We start from the raw sequence: 23,384 nt of genomic DNA, 5'->3' as shown, positions 1-23,384 counted from the left end.
TGGGCTTGTGTGTGTGAGCATTCTCTGAAAACTCAGTCTATAAATATTATTAGAAACACCTTTAATGCAGCTCATTTTGATTGTTTCTCGTCAAAACCAAAACGTTTTATTACACAATAAAATATCTCCCAGTTCTCAACAAATATGCAAAGAAATCTTCTTTGAGGTTGAGGCTTAAGGGCATTTTTTTTAATTTAAAGTTTGTATTTTAAATTTGCACAAAGTTTCTACTCAGTCTAGCAAAAGTTTGGAATTCGATGCAAATCTTTTCCAAGTCTGGATAAGTATGGACAAGAGGACAAATCCCTGTCCAGTTGTCTAAATGTTGCTTTCATCCATGCGTCCTTTTGTCTGTCCATCTGTCCGTTTATCTATCTATACGTTAGTCTGTCCATCAGTTACTCAGTCTGTCCCTCACTCTGTCTCCCTATACGTCCAGTAAACGCAGTTAATTCATCATAAACTTTAGTATCTATCGGCAGAACATTGGACTGATAACTGGAAATTTGAGCTTGAAAAGGTCTGACCTGGAAAAATGAGGAGGAATCCTGGTAACGGCGCACATCTGAACTTAAATATAACCCAGGATTTAACACCTAAAGATGTAACTCTATAACATTACTTTAGTCAGTCACAGCTGCTTTGTGAAAAGAGTATTATTTGGTCTGACGTGTGTTCGATGTGTGCAACACATTTGAATCAAGTGGCTGGCAATGAGCCCTTCATTCGATTCAGGTGTGGAACGGGGGTGCAGGAGAGTGGTTTTTCAGGACTGGAGTTAGAGACACTTTCCTTAGAAGTTTAACAGGGTGTACTTTTTTTCTCTTTTGTTTAACCCTAACTGGGCTTATATGTACAACCTTGTGGCTGTTATAAACCTGATGTCTGAACGATTATCTGTGAAATGTAACAGTGTTTTTCTTTTCTAAAAAATATTTTAAGTGCATACACAAAGGCCGAAAAGAGCTCATTTAAATGCCTTGCTGGGTTTTTCTATGTATCTGTTGTGTGCAATGTCACCTCAAAGTGGGTGCCAAGTCTGTTGTTTGGAGGCATATCTCCACCTGATTTCTACACAGCATTATGATTTGAATTCATTCCTTTAAACATGTTTAGTTTAGTTTAGTTTATTTCTACTCTCCCATAGCCCTCTCATGCATAGCTTTCTGCGCCTCTTACCCTTTCACCCCGACTTCACTTCTTTTACTGTCTTTGATTTAAAGCATAGAGAAAAAGGTAATCTCGCGAATGCTTTGTCTCCCTATGAATGATTCTACCAAGTGAAGTACATTCTTCTGTCTTGCATTGTACAATTGCTTCTTGTTCTACTGTTTGTGCTCTTTGCAGATGACTGCATTGCTGCACCGGAGGGATTCTTGGACCTGTGATTTACAGTTGTTTAGCTCATAAGTAAAACACTTGACATGGTGTCTAAGAGAGAAGGTTGTGTCCTCAGAGGCAGGAAGAAAGAGCAGAAAAAGTAGATGGCAGTACAAGCACTATAACAAGACCTTGGGTGCAGTAAACTCCCACACAATCAGTCCTTTGTGCTGTCTCTCCATGGGTACTGCAGGGGTGCGGTATGCCTTGCTAACTATGCCAGCTAGCATGGGGCCAGCCCCCTGAGCTGGCCACAAAGTCTCTTGGGATGAGATCTACTACAATCTTTTTCACTTGTTGCAACAGTTCTCCTCGCTTCGCCTCTTTTTTCTCTTTTCCTTCCTTGTAGGACAGGTCAAATTCAGTCCGAACGGATGAATAAAATCTGTGACCATCAATTGTCTTAGCACAGATTCTCAGTTGGATTCAGGTTTGGACTTTGTCTCCAACTCTTAAAAATGATTTCAATCTAAACTATCACATTGTAGCTCTGACTGTTTGTTTAGGAAAGCCTCCCCACAGCATGATTCTGTCACCACCATGTTTTACAGTCAGTATGGCCCTGGTTAGTTTGAACTCATCTGATCAGCACAATCTTCCAAATGTTTGGTGTGTTCCCTACTTGGCTTGTGACAAACGGCAACCAGGACTTTCTTCTTGCCTAGTGTTGGTCTACTAATGTTCTCTGTGGCCTCCACAGAACAGCTGGATTTGGACTGTGTTCATTTACTGGGTGAGCTCAGAAGATGGTTTGACGTCATTTTATGTGAGGGTTTCTGAGTAAAGGGGGCTGAATATAAATGCCCGCAGCACATCTTTTGCAGCATTTCGTTTATCTGGTTGACAGCAGAATCCTGTGGATTTGTTAGCTTGCTGCTGCTGGAACAATGTGAATCAAAATCAAAGAAATAGCCACAATGGGAGAATTTGTTAATTTCCACCAACTAATTTCTCTTAGATGCTTGTAATTGTGAGTTTTTTTTTTACATTACATTACCAGAAGGCAATGAATAAAATGGGGATTTAATATAAAAAGCATTACTTCTGATCATTTAAAATGATTTAATAGTAAATGGAAGATTATTTAAATAGTTTTTCATCTTTTTCTTTATACTCATTTTTTTCCATACTTCTCTGGTGATCATTGAGTAAAAAAACTTCTAAAATAATGATGGTTGAGAAGAAAATATGACACAGATATGATCAAAGTTAAAGGAGAAATTCATATTCTCTGTGAAGAATTTAGAGGTGGTTTGAGTCAGCTCACGTGACTGAAAGCATTTAAAAAGAGATTTCCCAGTTCCAAGCTGAACACAGGCTGTAACTGGTACGGGCTGATCGGACAGGCCAACACCTGATTCTGGGAATGTTCTCCTGTCTTGAGAGAAGTCCACCATTACCCAGGAAAACGTTTACTGAGACAGAAAAAAACATATTTATGTAAAATTATTTGCAGCTATTTTATTAAAAGCAGTTTAATTATGAAAATGTTTTATGTTATACACTTCAGAACATTTGCAGTATTTCCAATACTGGTTTCTAGCTGTTGTTGACTTCACACTACCTGACACAGAGGGGCTAAAATGTTCTGTCTTTTGTGTTTTTCCCAACAGAAAAAAGCCAAAGGTGAAGAACTGTTTGAGCAGATCATGTACCATCTGGACATTGTAGAGAAGGACTACTTTGGACTGCGCTTCATGGACTCGGCACAGGTTCCGGTAAGAACCGCGATACATCAAATATGTTATACATGACCGTATTTGTGGAGCAAATCGGACAGGTATTCAATTCAGAAACATCAATTCAAGAGAAATTTGACATTGAAATGTTGACAGAAATACTTAATACGTGTTAACAGTCTTATTGTTGTTGAATTGTTCCTGTTAGCAGTCACTGAAGCATTTCTTGGTGTTGATTTCTTTCCAAATCATTCGCTCATGTGTACAAAGGTTTAATCCTCTTCCCTTCCAGTGAATGGGTCAAAGGGATTGGTTAAGGGAGATTTGTCAGAGCTGGCCGTAACGCTGTCCTGTTACACAAACTGTTTTAAGTCAGTGACCCTGTTCTTTTCACTGAAACTCCATAACGCCGCTGAATATGTGGGAGGTGGTTGAGGGAGAGATGAATGCAGGAAAAGGGTGGAGAGTATGTTTAAGTTGAGAGAGCGTGGGAGAGGGAGGGATGTAATGAGGAATGTGGGGGAGAGGAAACTAGAAGGTGCTGAGAGTTCCTCTGTTATCTGTCTTCGCCTGTGACTTTCTCTCCGTCTTATACATGGCTGCACAAAACCATGACTCCATCTCCTTCAGTGTTGGTGCCTCCTAAAGCCTGAAAGAAACAAAACTATCAGGTCACTTTTCAATTAGTTGTTGACCTTTATTTTCCCAGCTGTGCATTTGCATAAAAAATAAACATATTTTTATTCCAGGAGCGAGTAAAGGCTTCAGTTCTTGACAAATAATGTTATGTTTTCCTCAACATAATGCAGATATAAATGTCCTGAAACAACTGTTTTAGTCATTGACTGGTTACCAGTAATAATTCAGCTATATTAAGTTAAAAAAAAAAGTTATATTATGTATGTTACCATTCCTATGGTTTTAATTTGTTTTGTAAGAGATGAGAGAGAAATTGCCCCCCACCCCTGCTTATTTTTGTAAAAACATAGATAGAGATGGTGTAGAAACTAAAGGATCACACACACACACACACACACACACACACATCCGTGTTTTACTATCTTTATGAGGACTTTTTGGTTACTTCCATTGACTTCCATTCATTTTCCTTGATTTTTAGTGCCTAACCCTGACCCTAACCAGTTAATACCTAACCCTAACAATAACTCAATTCATACCCTAGTCTTAAACCTGTCCCAAGAACGGAATTTGAAAAAGTGAGGACCAGGAAAATGTCCTCACTTTGCAATAAAAATACGAAAAATGGTTCTCACTCAGCACCAAGTACAAGAACACACACACACACACCTTGCATTTGTGCAATGCAGAGCAATAATGTATTTGCTCTGATTCATATAGATTTTAATGTGCTGGATGTTTAAGCCTACATAGTGGTGAGGACATCAACTAATATTGTTATTAGAATAACATGTTTCATAATGTTTAGCCCCAATAACAATATATAAATGTTACTGGTAACATAATTCAACTGTTATTGTCAATGTTATTTTATTTTTGTGGCAGTTTCTGTTTTAACATTCACATTTTGGTTTAACTCGAACAGCGGCTACTTTTTTAAGACCTCAGGTTGCCTCCTACCATAGTCGCATTTTCACCTCCGCCAAGGTGTTAGTTTTTATCAACATCGGTGGGTCTGTCCAGGTGTTTGCAAAATATTTTAAAACGTTTTAAACGAATTTCGATGAAATTTTCTGACAAGGTGTGTGTGAGGACAAGGAACAGATTATTGTATTTTGGTGGCGATACGGAGGACCATCTGGATCCAGGATGTTTTTCGAAGGATTCTTTTCTCATTCCCCGGCCGCAATGCGACGGCTTATAATTCCCACATGGTCTGTGACCCGTCAGCAGCTGACATGCAGTGGCCTTGGCCGAGGTCTGCGCTCTCTGAATGCTTTTCTAGTTGGATCTACATTAGTGAGTAAGGAAGTTGGGTCCTGAAAAAGGATATTTTTAATGCCTTCTTCTTTTTGGTCGGCATTGTTAAATGTGTTGGCACTTCCCCAAAAAAACAGTTAACCTGCAGTTGCTGGGGGAGGGAAAGAGACGGTTGGTTATAAACCTTTCAAAATTTGCATCATGTGACCTTTTTCTGTTTAGTGTCAACTATTATGATCTTTTTAAAAGCTTTTAAACTCAAACATTCTGACTTCAACAAACTTGCAGATGTTTTTCATTCATTTTATTTGAGTGAATGTGTGTGAATTTACACACACACAGTGCTGTTACCGTGTGCATCCACTCATCATGGGCGTTGTTACATGCCGAGTTTCATGTGAGGCTTGAATCCTTCACTGGTTTTGTCCTGTTGGTTACCACCTTAATGTATTTTGTGGCCCTGGCTCCTTATTCTCTGACATTTAATGTTATGCCCCTCGTATTTGTTTTGGCATTTTAGTTATTTTAACTGTTATTTCCAGAATGAATTCAACACATGGGCAAACATATACATTGAGGTCCCTTAAGTCCAGTAACACATTGCAGAGATACCACACACTTTTTATGCCCACCACCAAGATTTGGACAAAAGTCTGTTTGGATCTTTGTCAATTCTTTTTGGTAGAAATAGTAAAGCTAATTTATATTTGCTTGTTTCCAAGGACAAACCCAGCTTTTAACTTTAGTCCTAAAATTTTAATTAGGCCTGAGATGCGTAATGTTAGTCTTCTTTATCCATTCCAAAACTGGTAATGATGGGTCTCAGGGTTCTTTGTCCTTTTTAGAGCTACAAACGAGGAACAACCAAAGCTCGAAATTGACTGACAGCGTGCAGACTACAAAAGAGGCACCCTGTCCGAAATGGAGAACCTCTAGCTCGGCAGCAACTTCCAGCTGCTTACAAGTACAAGCCAAATGCCCCTTAGAGAGATGTTTTATGGTCAAAGAAGACAAAGATGGAGCTGTTTGGCCGCAATGAAAAGAAGTGTGTTTGGAGGAGTCCAGGCCAGGTTTTCAAACCTGGTAACACTGGACCAAATGTCCAGCGTGGTGGTAGCATCATGCTAAGGGTCTTTTTGGCTGCCATTGCTCCTAGTGCATTTCATAAAGTGGAGATTTCTTACTGCCCTACAAACCAACAGCTAGATGTTTGAAACTTGGACACAACTAGGTATTCCAACAGGACCGTGGTCCTTTAAATTGTTTTTAAAATGTTTAGCATTCTTGGAAATGTATGGACTATATTTTAAACCTTGTTGATAATATTGGTTTTTAAATTGCCATCTTGTTTGTTTCAGCATTGGCTCGACGTCACAAAAAGTATCAAAAAGCAAGTAAAAAGTAAGTTTTATAGTAACATTCAGTATGTGACCATAAAAACGTTATTTCAGTATTTATTCCCTTTCATCTCATTGTTAAACATAGTCATGACAAGCTGATATTTTGGTCTGTTTTATTTTAGTCGGTCCACCATACTGCCTTCACATGAGAGTCAAATTCTACTCGTCAGAACCGAACAACCTGCATGAAGAACTCACCAGGTAATTCAAGGGTATCGGCTCAAAGGAACACTTTATACATGTACTGTAGGAAGGATACAGTACATTAAGACGAAATGGCAGGATGCAGTAATTGTCACTGTGCCCAGAGGCAAAGCTCTTGGTTTGGCGGGTTGTCTACATCCTGACCCTTAGCCATGGTTATTAGATAAAGAAAGAAACAAATGCCAGGTCGATGGCATGAATGAGCTTCCTGTGTAGGCTGGCTACAACTTGGAGATGAATTAAAGACCTCTGCAGTGTAAACTTATCAAACAAGTATCAGCTTAAGTGCTTCAGGCATCTCCTCAAGATGACTTCTCAACACCTCCCTTTGTGGGTTTGCGATGCACATCCCACTGGGAGGAGACCCCAGGGCAGACCCAGAATAGGCTGGAGGAACCGCATCTCCCTTCAGCCTGCGACCACTTTAACACCCCCCAGAATGAGCTGAGCAGCGCTGCTCAGGAGAAAGGAAGTCTAGGTTTCCCTCATCAATATCAGGGTTCGTATGGGTGCTTGAAATCATTGGAAATGCTTGAATTTTAACAAGTTGATTTCAGGGTTGGGAAAGTCCTTCAAAGTGCTTGATATTTTAACTGCACAGTTCTGTAATAAAAGACCACTGTGACATTTGATTGTTAAAAATGCACAAATAGTTTGTTTTGCTAAGAAATACAGAATATAGTTAAAGATGCTAATCTAACAGAAAAATTCCTTTATCAATATATTCCCTCTTTTCCTGTATCTATTTTTACGCGAGATTCATATGAACCATTTTCTCTACACATGTCACCATCTAGTCTTGTCTATTAAAGCAGATTAAATTCTGGAAATTCAGGTCTGGATAAGTACAGGAAAAAGAAAATAAAAGTGTTGAAATAATGTTGGTGTTTCCAGGATTTAATCTTAATCACATTGTCTAAATGTTTGTCTTTCCTTCCTGTCTTATTTCCTTCTTTCCTGCATCCCTCATGTCCTTTCTACTTTCCTTCTTTTCTTCTTTGTTCCCTGTCTTCTGTCCCACCTTTTCTTTCCTTCCTTTCCTCTGCCCTTCCATCCTCGTATCCTGCCTCCCTTCTTCCAGTCATTCCTTCTTTGGTTCTCTTGTTATTTCCTTGCTTCTGTCCTGCTTTCTGAGATTTGCTTCTTTCCTTTTTTTCTTGCATCCTTTCTTCTTCTCCTTTTCTGTCTTTCCTTCTGTCCTTCCATTCTTTTTCTTGTTCTTTCTTTCTTCATTACTTGTGTATTTCCTCCTTTCTTGTGTCCTGTCTTTCATTTTCTTTTGTCCTTCCTCCTTTGTGTCTTTCTGCTTTTCTTCCTTGGTTCTTGTGTTCTCCCTCCCTTCCTTGTGTCCTTCTTTTCTTCCATGTGTTCATCCTACTTTTTTTTTCCGTGTCCATCATTCTTTCCTTATTAGTGGCCTTTCTTCCTTCTTGTTACTTGGATTAACAAGTTTCTGTCATCAGGCTGGCTTACAGATACTTTTAAAACTGCTGCTGTGCAGTAGCCTCTTTTGAAAAAGAATAACGTCCCAACCATTTTCCAGAATCCCAACTTTCCTTTCTCTCGAGTCTGGAGAAAGCTCAAAAAGTTTTTAGATAGAGATTGTTTCAGTTAGGTTTTAAATCATGCACAGCTCTGAGACCGTTCGTTTTAAGAGATTTTATCGACTTTCTTTCAACTGTAAACTCAGGGAATTCTGTCGTTTTAGTGGTTTTACACATTGGATCATAACATATTGTTGTTCTGGTTGGAACATGTTGTTGATAACAAGGGAACATCTTTGTCCTGGTTCAAGTTATAAGCTGACTGTCCGTTTTGAGGTTCCCCAGGGTACCATACTAGGACCATTGTTGGTTAAATAGTAAATGATCTGAACTTATATAGCGCTTTTCCAGTCATACTGACAACTCGGAGTGCTTTACACTAGAGCCACATTCACACAATCGCACTCACAAACACGCACAAATTTACAGAACTTGAGGTGCCTTGCCCAGGGGCACATCAACATGTAGCAGGAGGAAAAACTTGACTTGCACCCACAAGTCAATCCGAAAGGATTGCAGGACGGCTTCTTTTCCCACTGAGCCACAGCCTCCTTAAGTTGTACATGTTGCTAATTAGGTCAGTCTTTAGGAGGCAAAATGTTCCTCTTCACTGTTTTGTGTTGGCGTTCAGACATGCCGGTTAAATTAATGGGCAGTAATACACTGACACCCCCACCTAAATGTTTAACTCAAATTTAAACCTGGATGAGGTTATACTTACAAAATATTAACAAAACAACAAACTGAACAATCTTATTTTCATCTGATCCTTTGTTTCTCAATAACAGAACTGTGGACAACTTGTGATCAGTTCACCATATATTTGTTATATTTCCACTACTCCAACATTATTAAATATATTGAGTTGTTTATTTTACTAAAATCATCAGTGACTTCAAACATAAATATAGTATTCTACAGGGGAAAGCGAATTAATATTTGAAATATAAACTGTTCATTAATTGTAATTGTAGAGATTCAGAGATTAATATAGAGATTTAATTATCTGTTTTCTTTATGTTAGTAATACCTCAGTCTGAATATTAATCTGATCCGTCAGAGATCACAGTAACACATAGTTGTATCCTAGACTAATTGTTCAAGGATTTCCTTATCCAAACACAAACATCATTTGGTTCTGTGTAGTCATTTTGGTTAAAGTTATTGTTACCTTAATCAGATCTCCTGCCATCCGTCACCGTGATTAACTGCTCCATGTATTTCTTCTTTCAGATACCTTTTTGTGTTGCAGTTGAAGCAAGACGTCCTCAGTGGCAAGTATGTACATTTTTTTTATATGCACTATAAGGAAGGATGAAATTAAGAGAAGGAAGTAGAATTGGATTTGAATCACTTGGCTGTTATTTTAAAAGACATTTTTGGTGGCTTGTTCTACTCATTAGCTCTCATGAACCTCTGAACAATCGGCTGAATGAGCATCCAGCTGATTGTTCTGAAGTGATTCAGAAGACAGGAACAGATAAGCTTTTACAGGGTAAAGGTTTCCACATTCAAAAATTTAGAATATCATCAAAAGGTTCAATATTTTTTGCTACTCATTTCAGAAATACTTCCTACTTAAGTCTTTATTCCTTGTAATTTTGATGATTATTGCTTACAGACAATAAAAACTCAAAATACAGTGTCTCAGAAAATTAGAATATTGTGGTGTTCACCTTTTCTGAACAATGCTGAATGCCAAACAAAACCCATTTGAGAATTTGATGCAGCTTAACAAGGGGTGGACTGAGCCTGGAGTCGATGCATTAAGAGCCACTACGTACAGACCAGTTCTACACATGGGCTACCAATGTCCCATTGCTCGTGTCAAGCCTGTCCTGCACCAAAGACAATGTCAGAAATGTCTTACCTGGGCTGAGGAGAAAAAGGACTAGACTGTTGCTCAGTGGTCCAAAGTCCTCTTTACAGATAAAAGTAAATTCTGCATTTCATTTGGAAATCAAGGTCACAGAGTCTGGAGAAAGAGTGGAGAGGCACAGTATCCATGTTGCTTGAAAGTCCAGTGTGAAGTTTCCACAGTCAGGTGTCATGTCATCTCCTGGTGTTGGTCCACTGTGTTTTCTGCAGTCCACAGTCAATGCAGCCATCTACCAGGAAATGTTAGAGCACTTTATGCTTCCTGCTGCTGACAAGCTGTATGGAGATGTTCATTTTATTTTCCAGCAGGACGTGGTGCCTGTCCACACTGATAAAAATACCAAAAGCTGGTTCAGTCACCATGGTGTTACTGTGCTTAACTAGCCATTAAACGTACCTGTCCTGTATTGTCAAGAGGAAGATGAGACACCAGGCCCAACAATGCAGATGACCTGAAGGCAGCTATCTTAGCAACCTGAGCTTTCATTACACCTATGCAGATTGACAGGCTGATGCCTGTATACCACGCTGCATGGATGCAGTAATTCATGTAAAAGGAGCCCTAATCAAGTACTGAGTGCAGAGAAATTAACTTACTTTTCAGAGGCCTGACATCCCTGTTTAGAATATCCTTTTAATTGTACTTATCTAATATTCTAATTTTCTGAGACATTGAATTCTGGGTTTTCATTATCTGTTGGCCGTAATCAACATTACAAGAAGTCTTCAAATATTTCAATCTGTGTGTAACCAATCTATGTAATATAATAGGTTCAACTTCGGAAATGAGTGACAAAAATATTGAACTTTTTCCACAATACTGAAATATTTTCAGATGTGCCTGTATCATACCCTAAGATCTGTCCTCAATGTAACTGCAGATGAGGAAAATACATTCGGGTTTATTGGATTGTGAGTTCCTCAACATTTTGTTGTCCCAACTATCGTACATCAGCAGAGTCGTGTAAAATTGTACATTTCAGAACAGCGAGTTGAGGAGTGGAGCTTTATGTCTCACTTTGTTTCTTGGGTGTCTCATTAGAACCTCATGGTATCATGTCAGCTTGTAAAACAGCCTTTTATTTGATTTAAATGTATTTTGCTGTATCTGTTAGGAATTGGTAAAGCCTATGTTCGTATTTTTAGGCTTGAATGTCCATTTGACACAGCGGTGGAGTTGGCTGCCTTCTCTTTGCAGGGTAAGTACAGCAAAGTTTCTGATTGTTATCAACTTTAGCATTTATTTTAGTTTGCAGTATATGATCACAGAGTTTTGCCTGTGGTGAAAAAAATGTTCAGGCTTTACATAGTCAAACAGTCACTTTACTGGGATAATTTTATGTGTCAAATAAATAACTTTTATGTATAACTACCCGCTAAAAGCAAATAATGCAAAATTAACAGCTGACCAGGTTCTGATGTGTTGTCTCTTGTAGTTAAAGAAGCATCTCTAGATTTTACTTTTATCTTCTATGCAGCAACATTTGTATTATTCAAGCCAGAACTATTTTATCAGCTCACCTGATAAAATTAAATACAAACATTACTGTTTGTACCAAAACGTTTTCTAGTGCTAATTGTTGATACGTTTCCTTGAATTCGAGCATCTTTTGTCAAATTCTTTCATTAATTGGATATAAACCTCTGATTAGAAAAGTCATTTTAGTTATTTCAGAACCACTTACCACTCTACCATTGGTAGAGATATTTATGGAATGGCGTTGCGTGCGCAAACTCTTGGATAGACGTGCATACACATACATAGCCAGTTTTGGGTTAAATGCCAGCTCATTAGTGGTCCACCCTCTTCAGAGGCCCCCTAATCCAACACCCTCTCTGTTTTCTCTCTTTCCCTCAGTCAGTCTTTTTCTTCTTCGAACCTTTCTCTGTTTTCCCCTCAGGGCCAGAAGATTGAATGAGTTTGTCAAATTTGTCTGGATTATTGTTTTACTTTAAATGCAGCAGTCAAGATATACAAGTAATTTTAATTCAGGTGGTTATTAAATCTGAAAAGTGTTAGTAGCAAACCCATCTAAGGTTTTCTTTGCCCCCTTTAGAAGCTCATGAGATGCGTTTGGGCTGCATTAGAGTGGAAAGTCGTTTTTCCGTATATGATAAATTAGGGCCCCAAGAAGAATGTGTTATGAGCCAAGTTATGAACAAGGCAAACCAACACATGGTGGACAGGAGCTGATCTTGACCTTGCACCTCAACAAACACATCCCTGAGCAAATATCCTCAGAAGAGTGAGATGCAGGTCTTTACCAAAGGCTTTGTTTTGCTGCATGTGTCGAGTCAGATTGTTTTAAGTTATGTGTGATTTGAATAAAATGCTGTTAGAGACCCCAGTTTTCACTGTGTTGGTGGACAGAAGAGAGTCCAGAATCCCAGATAGCTGACAGAAAAGATGCATCCAGAACGTCACCAAGGCAAGGACAGTTTGTCTAGCATCTTTTAGCAACAAGACATTTCAAAGTGCTTTATATGACATTGCAGTGACAAAAAAATAAATAAAAAAGTACATTGCAGTGGCATGATAAAGGAAAGTAAAGACAAGTTGGACTACAGGCTGAAATATGCTTCTAGGCCCATATTTTTTCTTAACATAAAATCAAACGTTTCTTGCTTAGGAGGAGGCATGACTTAAAACTCTTATCACAAACCTATATTGGACCATATAATACTCATAAAATCTGAGGATTTATTTTACAGAAAGAATGATTTCCTGTTCTATTACCCGCAGATAACCAAAAGGTAGATTTTGTAAGAGTGTTGCAGAAAAAATACTTATAATAATAGAAAATGTGGCCTATTTTTTGATTGAACTGTTGAAATATTAAACAGTTATTAGATTATTGATTAAGATCCCTTTTCTTAATGCTTTCTGGGATGTGTAGGTTGTATGCCAGTTATTTAGATTTTTCAGTGGTGGACTTTTTAAGTTCAGTTAACTTATTTTGTTTGTTCTTGAGTATAATGAAGAGCGTGTGATGTGTTAAAGTATCAAGTAACTAAAGTTGATCAAGATACTTTAAAATTCTCTATAAAATCAGTGCTACCTTAGCTTATCTAAAAAGTAAAGTAATTCAGTTTCAGAAACACTTTTAGGCACAAAGTATCATTTCTTTTGCTTGTGAGTTGTTAGCTAATTGAATAAAATATATTTGCTCAACACTAGTTAAACATTTGAACTTATCTAGAAATCATTTTTTGACCTTTGAACGTTTGTGTGCATAAACTTGGCTTTACAGTTGATTCTGAATGTGGAAAATCTCTGGTTGAGGATAATTAATTCAATTAAATTCATAAATACTTTATTAAGCCCAGAGGGAAATTAAATGTTGTTGTAGCTCATATTATACGGGTTACTTCAAAGAGCCGTTCTAGATGCTGATGGCTGTAGGCAGGAAGGATCTCCTGTAGCGCTCATTATCCATCTTTAGTGTGAGGAACTGAGCTTCCAGTTTGGCATCTTCTTTTATAAATTGTGGCTGAAGTTATCATCCAATGCCTACACCACTCTCGATGAGCATCAGGATCTCCGTCACTAAGAACTTCAGGTTGTGGACAACGAAAGTCCATTAAAGTGGCCAAAATGTTTAATTGGAAAGCAAAGTTTGAAAGCATGGCTGTTGAAATGGTCTCAATGGAATTTAAAGTGTACCAAATATTATATGCAAGCAGTCCTCTGCAATTGATATTTCTACTGAAACAAAAACATAAAATTGTAAAAAAAAAAAAAAAAAAAATAGTTTTTTGTTGTAAAAACATAAATCCAACTGTTACCACTACTATTGCCAAATTATAACTACACATTACTACAGTATTTCGCCACAGTACATATAAACAGTATATAGAAACAGTCATTTTGCACTTCAATTTAAGAAAATTCTACTTTTCGCCAACTTTTATCTTTTGATATTTATTTTAAGATTAATGCACAGTTAAGTAGGGGTATTGAAAACCTGTGAGTAACTCCCGATAAAATCATGGTCAGTTGCTCAATGAACTCATGAAAACTGATTTTAAAAACACATTTCAGCTGTAGCCATTTTTAAGATTAAGGTTAAAAATTGTATTTAATCTCAAGAATTTAGAGGAACTTTTAAGTCAGTTTATTTTTTGCACATAATTAAAATTAAGAATAAGAAACCTCAGCTAAATTAAGACATTTATATTTGTATTATTATTGTATTTTCTGCCATTCCATCCTGCTTTTTGTAAAGTAATGTTTAGGTGGCTGACAAGGTATTTGTAGCTGTTAATTAGCCTGGTTATCCATTTCCATAGCCTCCTGTAGGCTGTTTATTTTACCAACAGTTATGCTAACTCTACTAGCATGTTGTTAGCAGTAGTTTCGAAGCAGTTGTATTTTAATCGTTAAAAGTGAATTGACAATGGGTTGTCCTGTAACTTCATGTGTGAATTCCTCTTTATCTATCACACAGCTGACTGATAGGTGACAGAGATAGTTGGGGGAGGTGAAGGAATATTCTACACTCTACACAACCAAAGAAAATACAGAATAATCTGTAAAATCTCAGTAAATTGAGGAAAGGTACAATGGCAACAATCTGTGTTTTTTGAAACACGCAGCCTTTTGACACCATAGTGAACCTTAGGCTACGTTCAAACTGCAGCTAAATGCGACCCATATGCTACTTTTCATGGTAGTCAGAACGGCCCGATTCCAATGTTTTCACCTCCCAAAAATCCACTTTTCTGGCACCTCCATATGTGGTACTACACGGATACATATCCATTAGTTTTCAAAGCGTCCGCAGTCAGAGCGGTCATTTTATCCAACTTCACGTCCACCCAGACTTCTCTACAGAAGCAGCAGTCACTGCTCCACTAAACGCCATTGTTAATAGTTGTGCTTTCTTTTTTTTCTTAACTTTCTTCACCTTGTTATTATGTGGTTATAATGTTGTCGGCTCCCATTGCTCAACAACAGAGATGCCGACATCCATTATTACTTCCGTAAACGGTGTGCTGCTGCGGGACGTCTACATTCCCTACTGCGCCAGCGACCTTCATGCGCAGGAGGAGACTGATGGCGGTCACATTTAATTAGTAGTTTGAATGACTACAGAAAACAAATTGGATTTCAGCAAAAAATGTGAATTGAGCATCAACACCTGCATTGTGAATGTAGCCGTAGTTGACCTTAAAACTGGAAGAAAATGTACCTTCTGCATGGTTATAAACATGAGTTAAAAATATGTGAGGCAGTGATGATCTAGTTATATTTCAATACCTTTATTTTTTTAATTCAGTTCTATTTATTTATTTTGTCAATTTATCTTGATTTTTATTGACAGAAACCTTTAATTGTTGACATTTGTGTTGATTTTATACTTTGTGCTGCACTTAGGTTAATTATTACTATTATGAACAAAAATTCAGTTATCAACATATAGGGATGGGTACGTTTCACATCTGAACCGATACCGTACCGATACTCGGTACCTGGGAATCGATACCGGTACTCAGACTTGTGTCTGTTTATGTGATACTAAATGTTAATTGGTTTAATAATAAAATCTCATACATTTTCATTTTAATTAGTTTTTTCTCAATATATAAACTTTAATGAATATATCAAAACAACATCCAGCTGTTTGTATTGTAACATCTCAGTTGTTTCAAACATTTCTTCGACATTAAACCGTTTAACTTTGACTCCGCAGTGCAATGCACAAATTAAAACCCAGCCATGTTGCTGGGTGCAGACGAGTCGCTAACGGATGCAGGCGTCCAAACGGTGCTGAATGCAGAAGTTGTAGCCGTAGATCTGAGGCTGACGAAAATTGTCTGTTCAGCCTTGACAAAAATCTTGTGCTTAACCATGTCGGTGTAAATACACACACTCAGAAGAATATAGTGGTAGGGGAGTCGCTGCAGGAGCTTCCTCAGATTAGAAGTATTCCCACCGATGGCCTTGTACACTGCATCACAAATATTGCAGCGAGCGTAATCTGCACCGCATTGTGAAAAGTGGAGCCATACTTTCGAGCGCTTTCTATCAGCCATGCTTTGTTGATGGTACCAGCAGCTACTGACGTCATTACGCTCTTGTGCGTGCAATGCTGGGTTCATGTCCGACAAATCGCCCAATCTTCCACTCCCTCAGTGTCACAATGATGCGTTTAGGTACCGAAACATGGTACCGATTACGTGAATCGCTACTCAGTAGTGTGGGAATTCGGTCAGTTCCTATTAAAGTACCAAATTCGGTACCCATCCCTATTAACATAACTTTTGACTTCTGGTTATGATCTGTCATTGTTTTATTGTGAACAGCTGATGAGTATCTCATTAAACTCATTTTGTGTTTGTCTCTTTTTTTTTTCAGCTGAATTAGGTGACTGTGAGCCACTAGAACATAATCTGGACCTGGTCTCAGAATTCCGGTTCAGTCCAGAGCAGACAGAGGATATGGAGCTTGCAATATATAATGCATGGAAGGAGTGCAGGTGGGCATTTAACTGGCCTAGAATTTATTAGAAAAAAGCATTTGTTAACATTTTAGGACAAACATTTCAGGGTTAAATCTGCCTCATTCTCTAGTTTTACTCTGTGAATTCCCTGATATTTCTTTCTTTGTAAGCTTGGGTTCATTTATTTTTCAGAGGTCAGACACCAGCGCAGGCTGAGATCAACTACCTAAATAAAGCGAAGTGGTTAGAAATGTATGGGGTGGACATGCATATGGTCAAGGTAAATATGCCTTGTTTTATGATGAACAAGAAATGAAACATGCAGAAGAACATAATAGTCAGTTATCCTCTGTTTATGCCCTGTAGGCAAGAGATGGTAATGAGTACAGTCTGGGTTTAACACCCACTGGAGTTCTGGTGTTTGAAGGCGAAACAAAGATCGGACTTTTCTTCTGGTATATTTGATGATTATGAAAACTATCCAATATACTTTTGTTTAACTCCTTTTACCTGCGAGTCCTAAACCTGATTTGATTTTTGTTTTTTTTTTCCTTCACTCTAGGCCCAAGATAACTCGTCTGGATTTCAAGAAGAGCAAACTGACACTAGTGGTGGTGGAGGACGACGACCAGGTGAACCAAACACTTGACTGTTGTGAATATGATTGCACCATTTGCTTTTTCATTGTGATGATAGGACCTGGAACAATTTTCATTTTTCATTTGCTCTGGTCTTTTTTTTTTTTAATTGGTTAGTTTTTTTTTTAGTGTTTCTACTCTGGAATCCAAAACAGGACTAACTGGTAAATCTTGCCACAGCATTAGTGCTTATAGAGGTCTCACCCAGTGACTGAGAGTGGGAGAGAAACCCCATTGGGCAATTAAAAGCATGATTTTAGCAATAAAAGCACAATCAATGATTTTGTCACAGCCTTTATAGTTTGTAACCTTAATAGAGTCCCTACACACTCCACATAAAAGTGTAACTGTAAAAAGTTTTAAAGGGGTTTTGCCCACCTGGATTCCAGTGCTCTTTAATTAACAGGGTGAGAGAAGAAAAGAAACGGCGGCAGACAGGATTAAACCTCGCATTGTGACAGTGTTTACTCTTTGAAACTGGATTATAATCACTTCAAAGGCAGAGAAAGTTTTTAATATATTTTAAAAGTAAAATCGTCTTGTTAAATGTAAAACAAAAACTGAGAGTTAGGCTATTTCAAACTACTGTATGACTATTTATAATTTTGAAAAATAAAAACCCCAATAATGAAGCCAATTTTAATGGCCTTGCAATCTCTCCACAAAACTCCATCCTGGAAAAAGTGCTACCTACCTTTTTCTAATGGCTGAGTCTACCATGGTAATCTGTGTTTAACCTGGTAAATACAATGAAAACCCATGGAGGTAATGATGGCCCCAGAGGAAAATAACATGGTTCCTGTTGTGGAAATGTTCCCAAACTGAGCTTTACTCCACAAAGAGGGATGGTGTACAATAACACTGCTAAAGTTTGTGAACTTTCAACATATTTGGTGCCTGAAACACAAAAGGTTTCAGCCATGGAACTGGAACAAAGCTGACCTAATTTTATTTGGTCTCGTACAGTAATCTAGAAACCATAAATCTTAGCATTTTACCAAATTTCACATAAATCAAACAGAACTTTGTTCAACATATTTTACAGATTTTTTGTATGGAAGTTTTTTCTGTAAATGCCCTTTTGATGTTGTGTCTAAGCCTTACAATATGTAACACTGTGATAGAAAAAAAACTGGTACTGTAATAATCCTGTAAAAGAGAGACAAAGAGTCTGTTTATGTCCATCCAGGGGTCTTTGAGTGAGGTTAATAAAGAAACCTGCCCCCTCTGGTATTTCTGGTATGCAACCCCCACTCCCCTGTCACACACACACACACACACACACACAAACACCGTGACACACACTTCACACAGAAGTTCAATTTCAGCTTGAAAACCTCCTTCTTTTTGCTATTAGACTAATGAGTAAATTGCAAAAACAATATTGTCATACTGCCATGTTCTAGGTTTAACTGTTCAGCTCTTACAGAAATTTCAAAGAGAGAAATGCATACTTGAGGTTTTGTTTTCTAAATACACTGAGTATTACAATGCTAGTAGATAAACTAAGATGTTGAGTGAACTGGGGAATTGCCATTAAACCATGTTGCTTTCCAGGAATGTAAGTAAATCCATAAGGATGTTGAGATCCTTGTTTTATTCAGTTCTTATTGTGGATCTGTTTTTTAGATATCTTGACATGATGATTCAGCACTCCAACTCTGAAATGCATCTCGGGATTTCTGTCAGAGTTACGCTGAGTTACAGTTCACCCCTTTACTGTCATTGTTAGCCCTAACCCTTTGTTCAGCTTGTTCATACTGGAAGCAAGTAATCTACCAGTTATTTCTGGGAAGTAGAAAAAGGACTTAAAACAACGTCCCATACTTCTCTGAAGCACGCTTGGAAACAAAGAGATATCAGCTGTGCTTTAAAATAAAATCACAATAATTTTTTTTTTTCTCTAATTAAAATATTTCATATTTTTAATGGGCACAAAAACACTAATATTTACCTCAAAGCATGTCAGTGGATGGTATAATTCTCATTATCCTTAACAAGAACAAAATATATTAAGAATAGGATTTTTTTTTTTGTCATCAAGAAAAGCAAAGCAAAAATACGCCTTTGGTATTAGATTAGCTGCGGCACGCGTTGTGGGAGACGGTCATCATCTTTCTTTGTAGTCTGTTACTTTCTAAATGTGGAAAGAACAGCAGTCCTGGGCCAGGAGCCCTTTCTATGGGCTAGGAGCCCTTTCTATGGGCTAGGAGCCCTTTCTATGGGAAAGGAAAAACCGTACAGAAATCACCAAGTAATGGCAGGTATGGTTCAGTGGTTGGCTCCATCCAGGAAACGGAAATAAAAAAGCATGGGGCCAGGTGTACTTTCTATGGGCAATAAAAACAAATAAATTGCACAAGGTTAGTGATTTTAATGGCTTTGCCCGGGAAATTGACACATCTGAACATAGTAGTGCTAGACGTATTTTCAACAAAAGACAAACCAGAAATAGAAAATGCAAAGTTAATTGCGGCATTAATTGCAAATAGCACTAATTTATCTAGTAAATAAAGTATTTAGAATTAAACTGAACTGAAATCCTTCATAAATGGAGAGTAGTAGGAGATGTCAGTGAAGTTAGGCAGCTGGAGGATAAGCTAACTGCCTTTCCTTAGCTCTGCTCTGTTAGGACCATATGGAACACAACCATTTTACTTTTCATATGAACTCAAACTGCAGCATTTTAAATCAATAAAGGGTTTTTACTGAGTACTGTTTCTTTGAGAATGTTTTGTGTCCTACCTAATCAAATCTATCCCCTTTTCAGGGTAAAGAGCAGGAGCACACCTTTGTCTTCAGGATGGACCATCCCAAAGCCTGTAAGCATCTGTGGAAGTGTGCAGTGGAACACCACGCTTTCTTCAGGCTCAGAGGGCCGGTGGAGAAAAACTCTGCACGCTCTGGGTTCATACGTATGGGGTCACGCTTCAGATACAGGTAACAAATTCACAGACAAACTCGAGGGAGAAAAATGGGTTTCATGGTTTGGTTTTGTTTCTTTTACACCTGAAGAACTGTTGGATTGCTAAAACATTTCTATTGTGACCAGAAAGAATTTAGCTGGGCTTTTCTTTTAGCATTGTTTTGTTAGCAAGACGTCTTGTAACTTTAGGCAGGAAGAGGTTTGAGTTTGCTCTCCAGTCCATTGTGTATTCAGTGTTTAGGACTGCTCAAGATGGTGATGGAGTGAAGAATCTGAAAATGAGACATTTGAGAGACTCATACAACTCCAAATTCAAACAACAATATGCCTTAATTAAAAATAATCCTAACATTACTGTATTAAATCCTTTTCTCTGTGCAACAGATACCCTTTTTTATCCACATATACCTAAATTAGTTCACCACTGGTAGTGCCAACATAGTGCAGACGCCAGCTTGCCCTCCTCTTGTGTGTTTAAAAGTTATCCAGTGAGAAAAGCAATGGTGGTAGTGTTGATTCAACATGGGGGGCTGCAGGGTTTTGTTGTTAGAAAGGTTATCGCCTGGATGCTTTCAGAGTTCAGCAGGGGTCAATGCTCTGATAGTTACTGCACTGATAGTGAAATTCACCAAATATTTAGGTTATGTTAGAAATTCTGAAGATAAAAATAACTTTTGTCTGTGTTTTTTTGACCAGTGGAAAGACAGAGTATCAGACAACCAAGGCCAGTAAAGCGAGGCGCTCAACCTCATTTGAGAGGAGACCTAGTCGTCGTTACTCCAGAAGAACCATGCAGAACAGAGGTGATGTAAACTAAAGAAATCATATAAATATGTTCTTAGCTTTTTCAGAGGGCAGGCTTAATGATCTGCATTTTAGTAATGTCCTAAACTCTGAGGCAAAAGTTAATTTTCTGCTCCATGTAAACATTTTCTCTGGTCTTTCAGAATTGAAGCTCTAAAAACAAGCATTTCTTACAGTCTTCACAATCTAAAACGTTAAGCTAGCAATTAAAACGAGCCTAAACTATTTCTTTTTACTTTAATATTAAGATTGAAGAAGAAAGGAAAGCCTAAGAACAAAATGATCAGATACAGGCTTTAGAAAGTCCTTTGCACACGATCAATGCAGCCTCCTCCACAGTTATTGACACCCTTGGTAAAGATGTGAATTGTGGAGACATGTTGACCCTAAGAAGCCTCTCTGTGGTGCAGTTGTCCAACGGCACAAGCTTGGCTCCTCATCCCGTCTCGTTTGTTACAGCCGCAGTTGTTGATGTTGTTAAGCATTTAAGTATTGCTCTGACTGTACACATGCTGCATGAAACCATTGTTTCGCTTATGGAGATCAACACCCATGTGACTTTCCTGAGTAGCATGTCCTTTTGTCCTTTCTTTTTCAAAGAGGGACTGAGGGAGATTAGCCTGTGTGTCAGTTAACTTTTCTATCCTTATTATTAAGAGCCACAGCTGAAGAGACTATAGAACCAGTTGTGTTCCTGATCTAGAATCACGTTTTCACCAACATGACACAGGACACTTCTTTAGAGGCAGAGAGATGCAAACAGAAACATTTACTTGTTACATTTATTCTGGAAGCATTTTAACTATTGTCACGATTGTATTCACATAGTCATTAAAAACGTTCTTAAAGCATAACTTCGTTTTCCTCTGAATGTAACTAAATAAAAATGAGTGAGTGTTTTCTTTTTACATAGTTAATAATTCATGTTTAATTTTACTGAATCTTTGATTGCTTTGGAGGAAGAAATCTCCAGCTCTCACAATGTGCTGTTTGTGTTTTTCAGGACCATTCAACACCCAGGAGTAAGTACAAAAACCCTGTTTGTTCTGTCATTTGGCATAGAGATTTACGATATATACGCTGTATTTTTATGCTTTCCGGCACAGTGGATTTGTATTGTGGTTGTTCTGTATGTTTAACAGCTGCTGCGTTGTTGTGGTTCATAACATTAAAATGCGCCTCGATTCAGCAGATCTTGTTTCCCGCAGGTTACTTTAATCGTGTAGCTTTTTTTTTTTTTTTTAAACAGGGCTCTGGTATCCGTTCAGTCATAAAATAATAAATTACTCTGCTAATTAGTTAATAGTAGATTGCAAATGAATAGTGTAACGTAAAGAAATGCTCTCAGAAGACCTCGCTAATACAAGTCTTTGTTACATAGATTTACATAAGAGTTGGATTTGATGAACAATACAGTGTGTTTCAGAACAGTTGAGGATTTCTTGATGGTTATGACTGAAATTCAAGGCAGCTTGATGTGTTGATGTGTTGTCAATTGTTTATTGAAATCCCTTCGTGTCTCTCTTCTCTCAGGGTGCTTTCTTCAGGTAATGGCGTGAGCTCCAATAAAGGAAACAAGGTGAGCAGCATTTCTTTGTGCTGCCTTTATTTGTGTAGATTCCTGCGCTTTAATTTTTTGTTGCTGGTTTTTAATATTTTCTTTTGCTTTGGTTCCTATCTTAGGTTTCTGCAAGCAGAGGCGCCTGGTCTGGGGTGAGCCCGATAACCGCTACAACCTGTGGACCAATTGAAATCGAGGCTTTACCCAGAAGTCCTGGAGGAGAAAAACGAGGGTTGGTATCTTGAGAATCCGTTGAGCCTTTTTAATGAATGTATTATTTTACCCGTATTTAAAGATACAGCAACCTTGGCTAGATTATTGTTTAAAAAGGGGTTTTTGTATATGCCTGTTGGATCTGAAACTGTCAGTGGCTCACTGATGATGATTAGGAATGGTTGGGCCAGGCTGGCTGGGCCTGGTGGTAGCTGATAGAATTGGGCAGATAGCTAGGTGTGTTTTTCATGCCCTAATGCCATGTGAGTGGCTTATCAGGACTTATCCGCTGACCCTGTCTTGTTGTGAGCAGTGAAAGGACGAAAGAAGAAAGTCAGAGAGAAAGCAGATAATGGCGTGCCTTTTGTTATTTTATTACTAACGTTTTAGCATTTTCACTTGTTCTAAAGGGAGCATTCAGGCTGATACCTTTTATTAAAATTCAAGTGTTTGTCAGCAACTGAAAACAAAAACAAAACAAGTTTGATTATGGTTTTGTATAAGAATATATCAAGTTTTCATTTAAATCTTTTCACTGTTGGATTTTTTTCATCTTGCTGCCTCTGGTTACCAAATATTAATGTGCTTTTTCTATCACAGGTTTGGTTAAGGATTCATTAACTCATGCATATGCAAACAAGTGACTTTAATTGTCATCAACCTACGTTGTTCCCTTGTGTTCCAGTATTAACATGTACTGAAGATAAATTGCCCTGATCTGGAAGCGGGCTGGTAGGTACAACCGAACTCGGAAACCCGGCTCTGGCTTTAACCGATCAGTGGTGGGCACCCTGATTTCTGGCTTTGATAAATGT

General features: G+C 38.0%; 1 protein-coding gene across 7 annotated transcripts in view; it reads left to right on the top strand.

Annotated features, from left to right (window-relative positions):
• Positions 1-23,384, top strand: part of epb41l5 (erythrocyte membrane protein band 4.1 like 5) — a 53,642-nt gene that overhangs the window by 10,549 nt on the left and 19,709 nt on the right. For 6 of the 7 annotated variants that reach the window (XR_007038958.1, XM_047370179.1, XM_047370181.1 and 3 more), the window contains exons 3-16: positions 2,994-3,098; positions 6,317-6,359; positions 6,481-6,559; positions 9,340-9,384; positions 11,131-11,183; positions 16,343-16,463; positions 16,620-16,707; positions 16,794-16,882; positions 16,990-17,059; positions 19,836-20,005; positions 20,688-20,794; positions 21,799-21,817; positions 22,329-22,374; positions 22,479-22,588. Coding sequence is in view for 6 of the 7 variants with exons in the window: in XM_047370179.1 (XP_047226135.1) it covers positions 2,994-3,098; positions 6,317-6,359; positions 6,481-6,559; positions 9,340-9,384; positions 11,131-11,183; positions 16,343-16,463; positions 16,620-16,707; positions 16,794-16,882; positions 16,990-17,059; positions 19,836-20,005; positions 20,688-20,794; positions 21,799-21,817; positions 22,329-22,374; positions 22,479-22,588 (1,145 nt within the window). In the remaining variant the exon portion in view is untranslated. Of the gene's footprint in view, positions 1-2,697; positions 2,821-2,993; positions 3,099-6,316; positions 6,360-6,480; positions 6,560-9,339; positions 9,385-11,130; positions 11,184-16,342; positions 16,464-16,619; positions 16,708-16,793; positions 16,883-16,989; positions 17,060-19,835; positions 20,006-20,687; positions 20,795-21,798; positions 21,818-22,328; positions 22,375-22,478; positions 22,589-23,384 lie in introns of those variants that run through there. The other variant, XM_047370182.1, reaches the window with a different exon arrangement.

The sequence above is a fragment of the Girardinichthys multiradiatus genome, chromosome 7, assembly GCF_021462225.1.
Source record: "Girardinichthys multiradiatus isolate DD_20200921_A chromosome 7, DD_fGirMul_XY1, whole genome shotgun sequence".
In the NCBI taxonomy this organism is placed as follows: Eukaryota; Metazoa; Chordata; class Actinopteri; order Cyprinodontiformes; family Goodeidae; genus Girardinichthys; species Girardinichthys multiradiatus.
The sequence above is the reverse complement of the archived record's forward strand: the minus strand, read 5'-3'. Positions and strand labels throughout refer to the sequence as shown.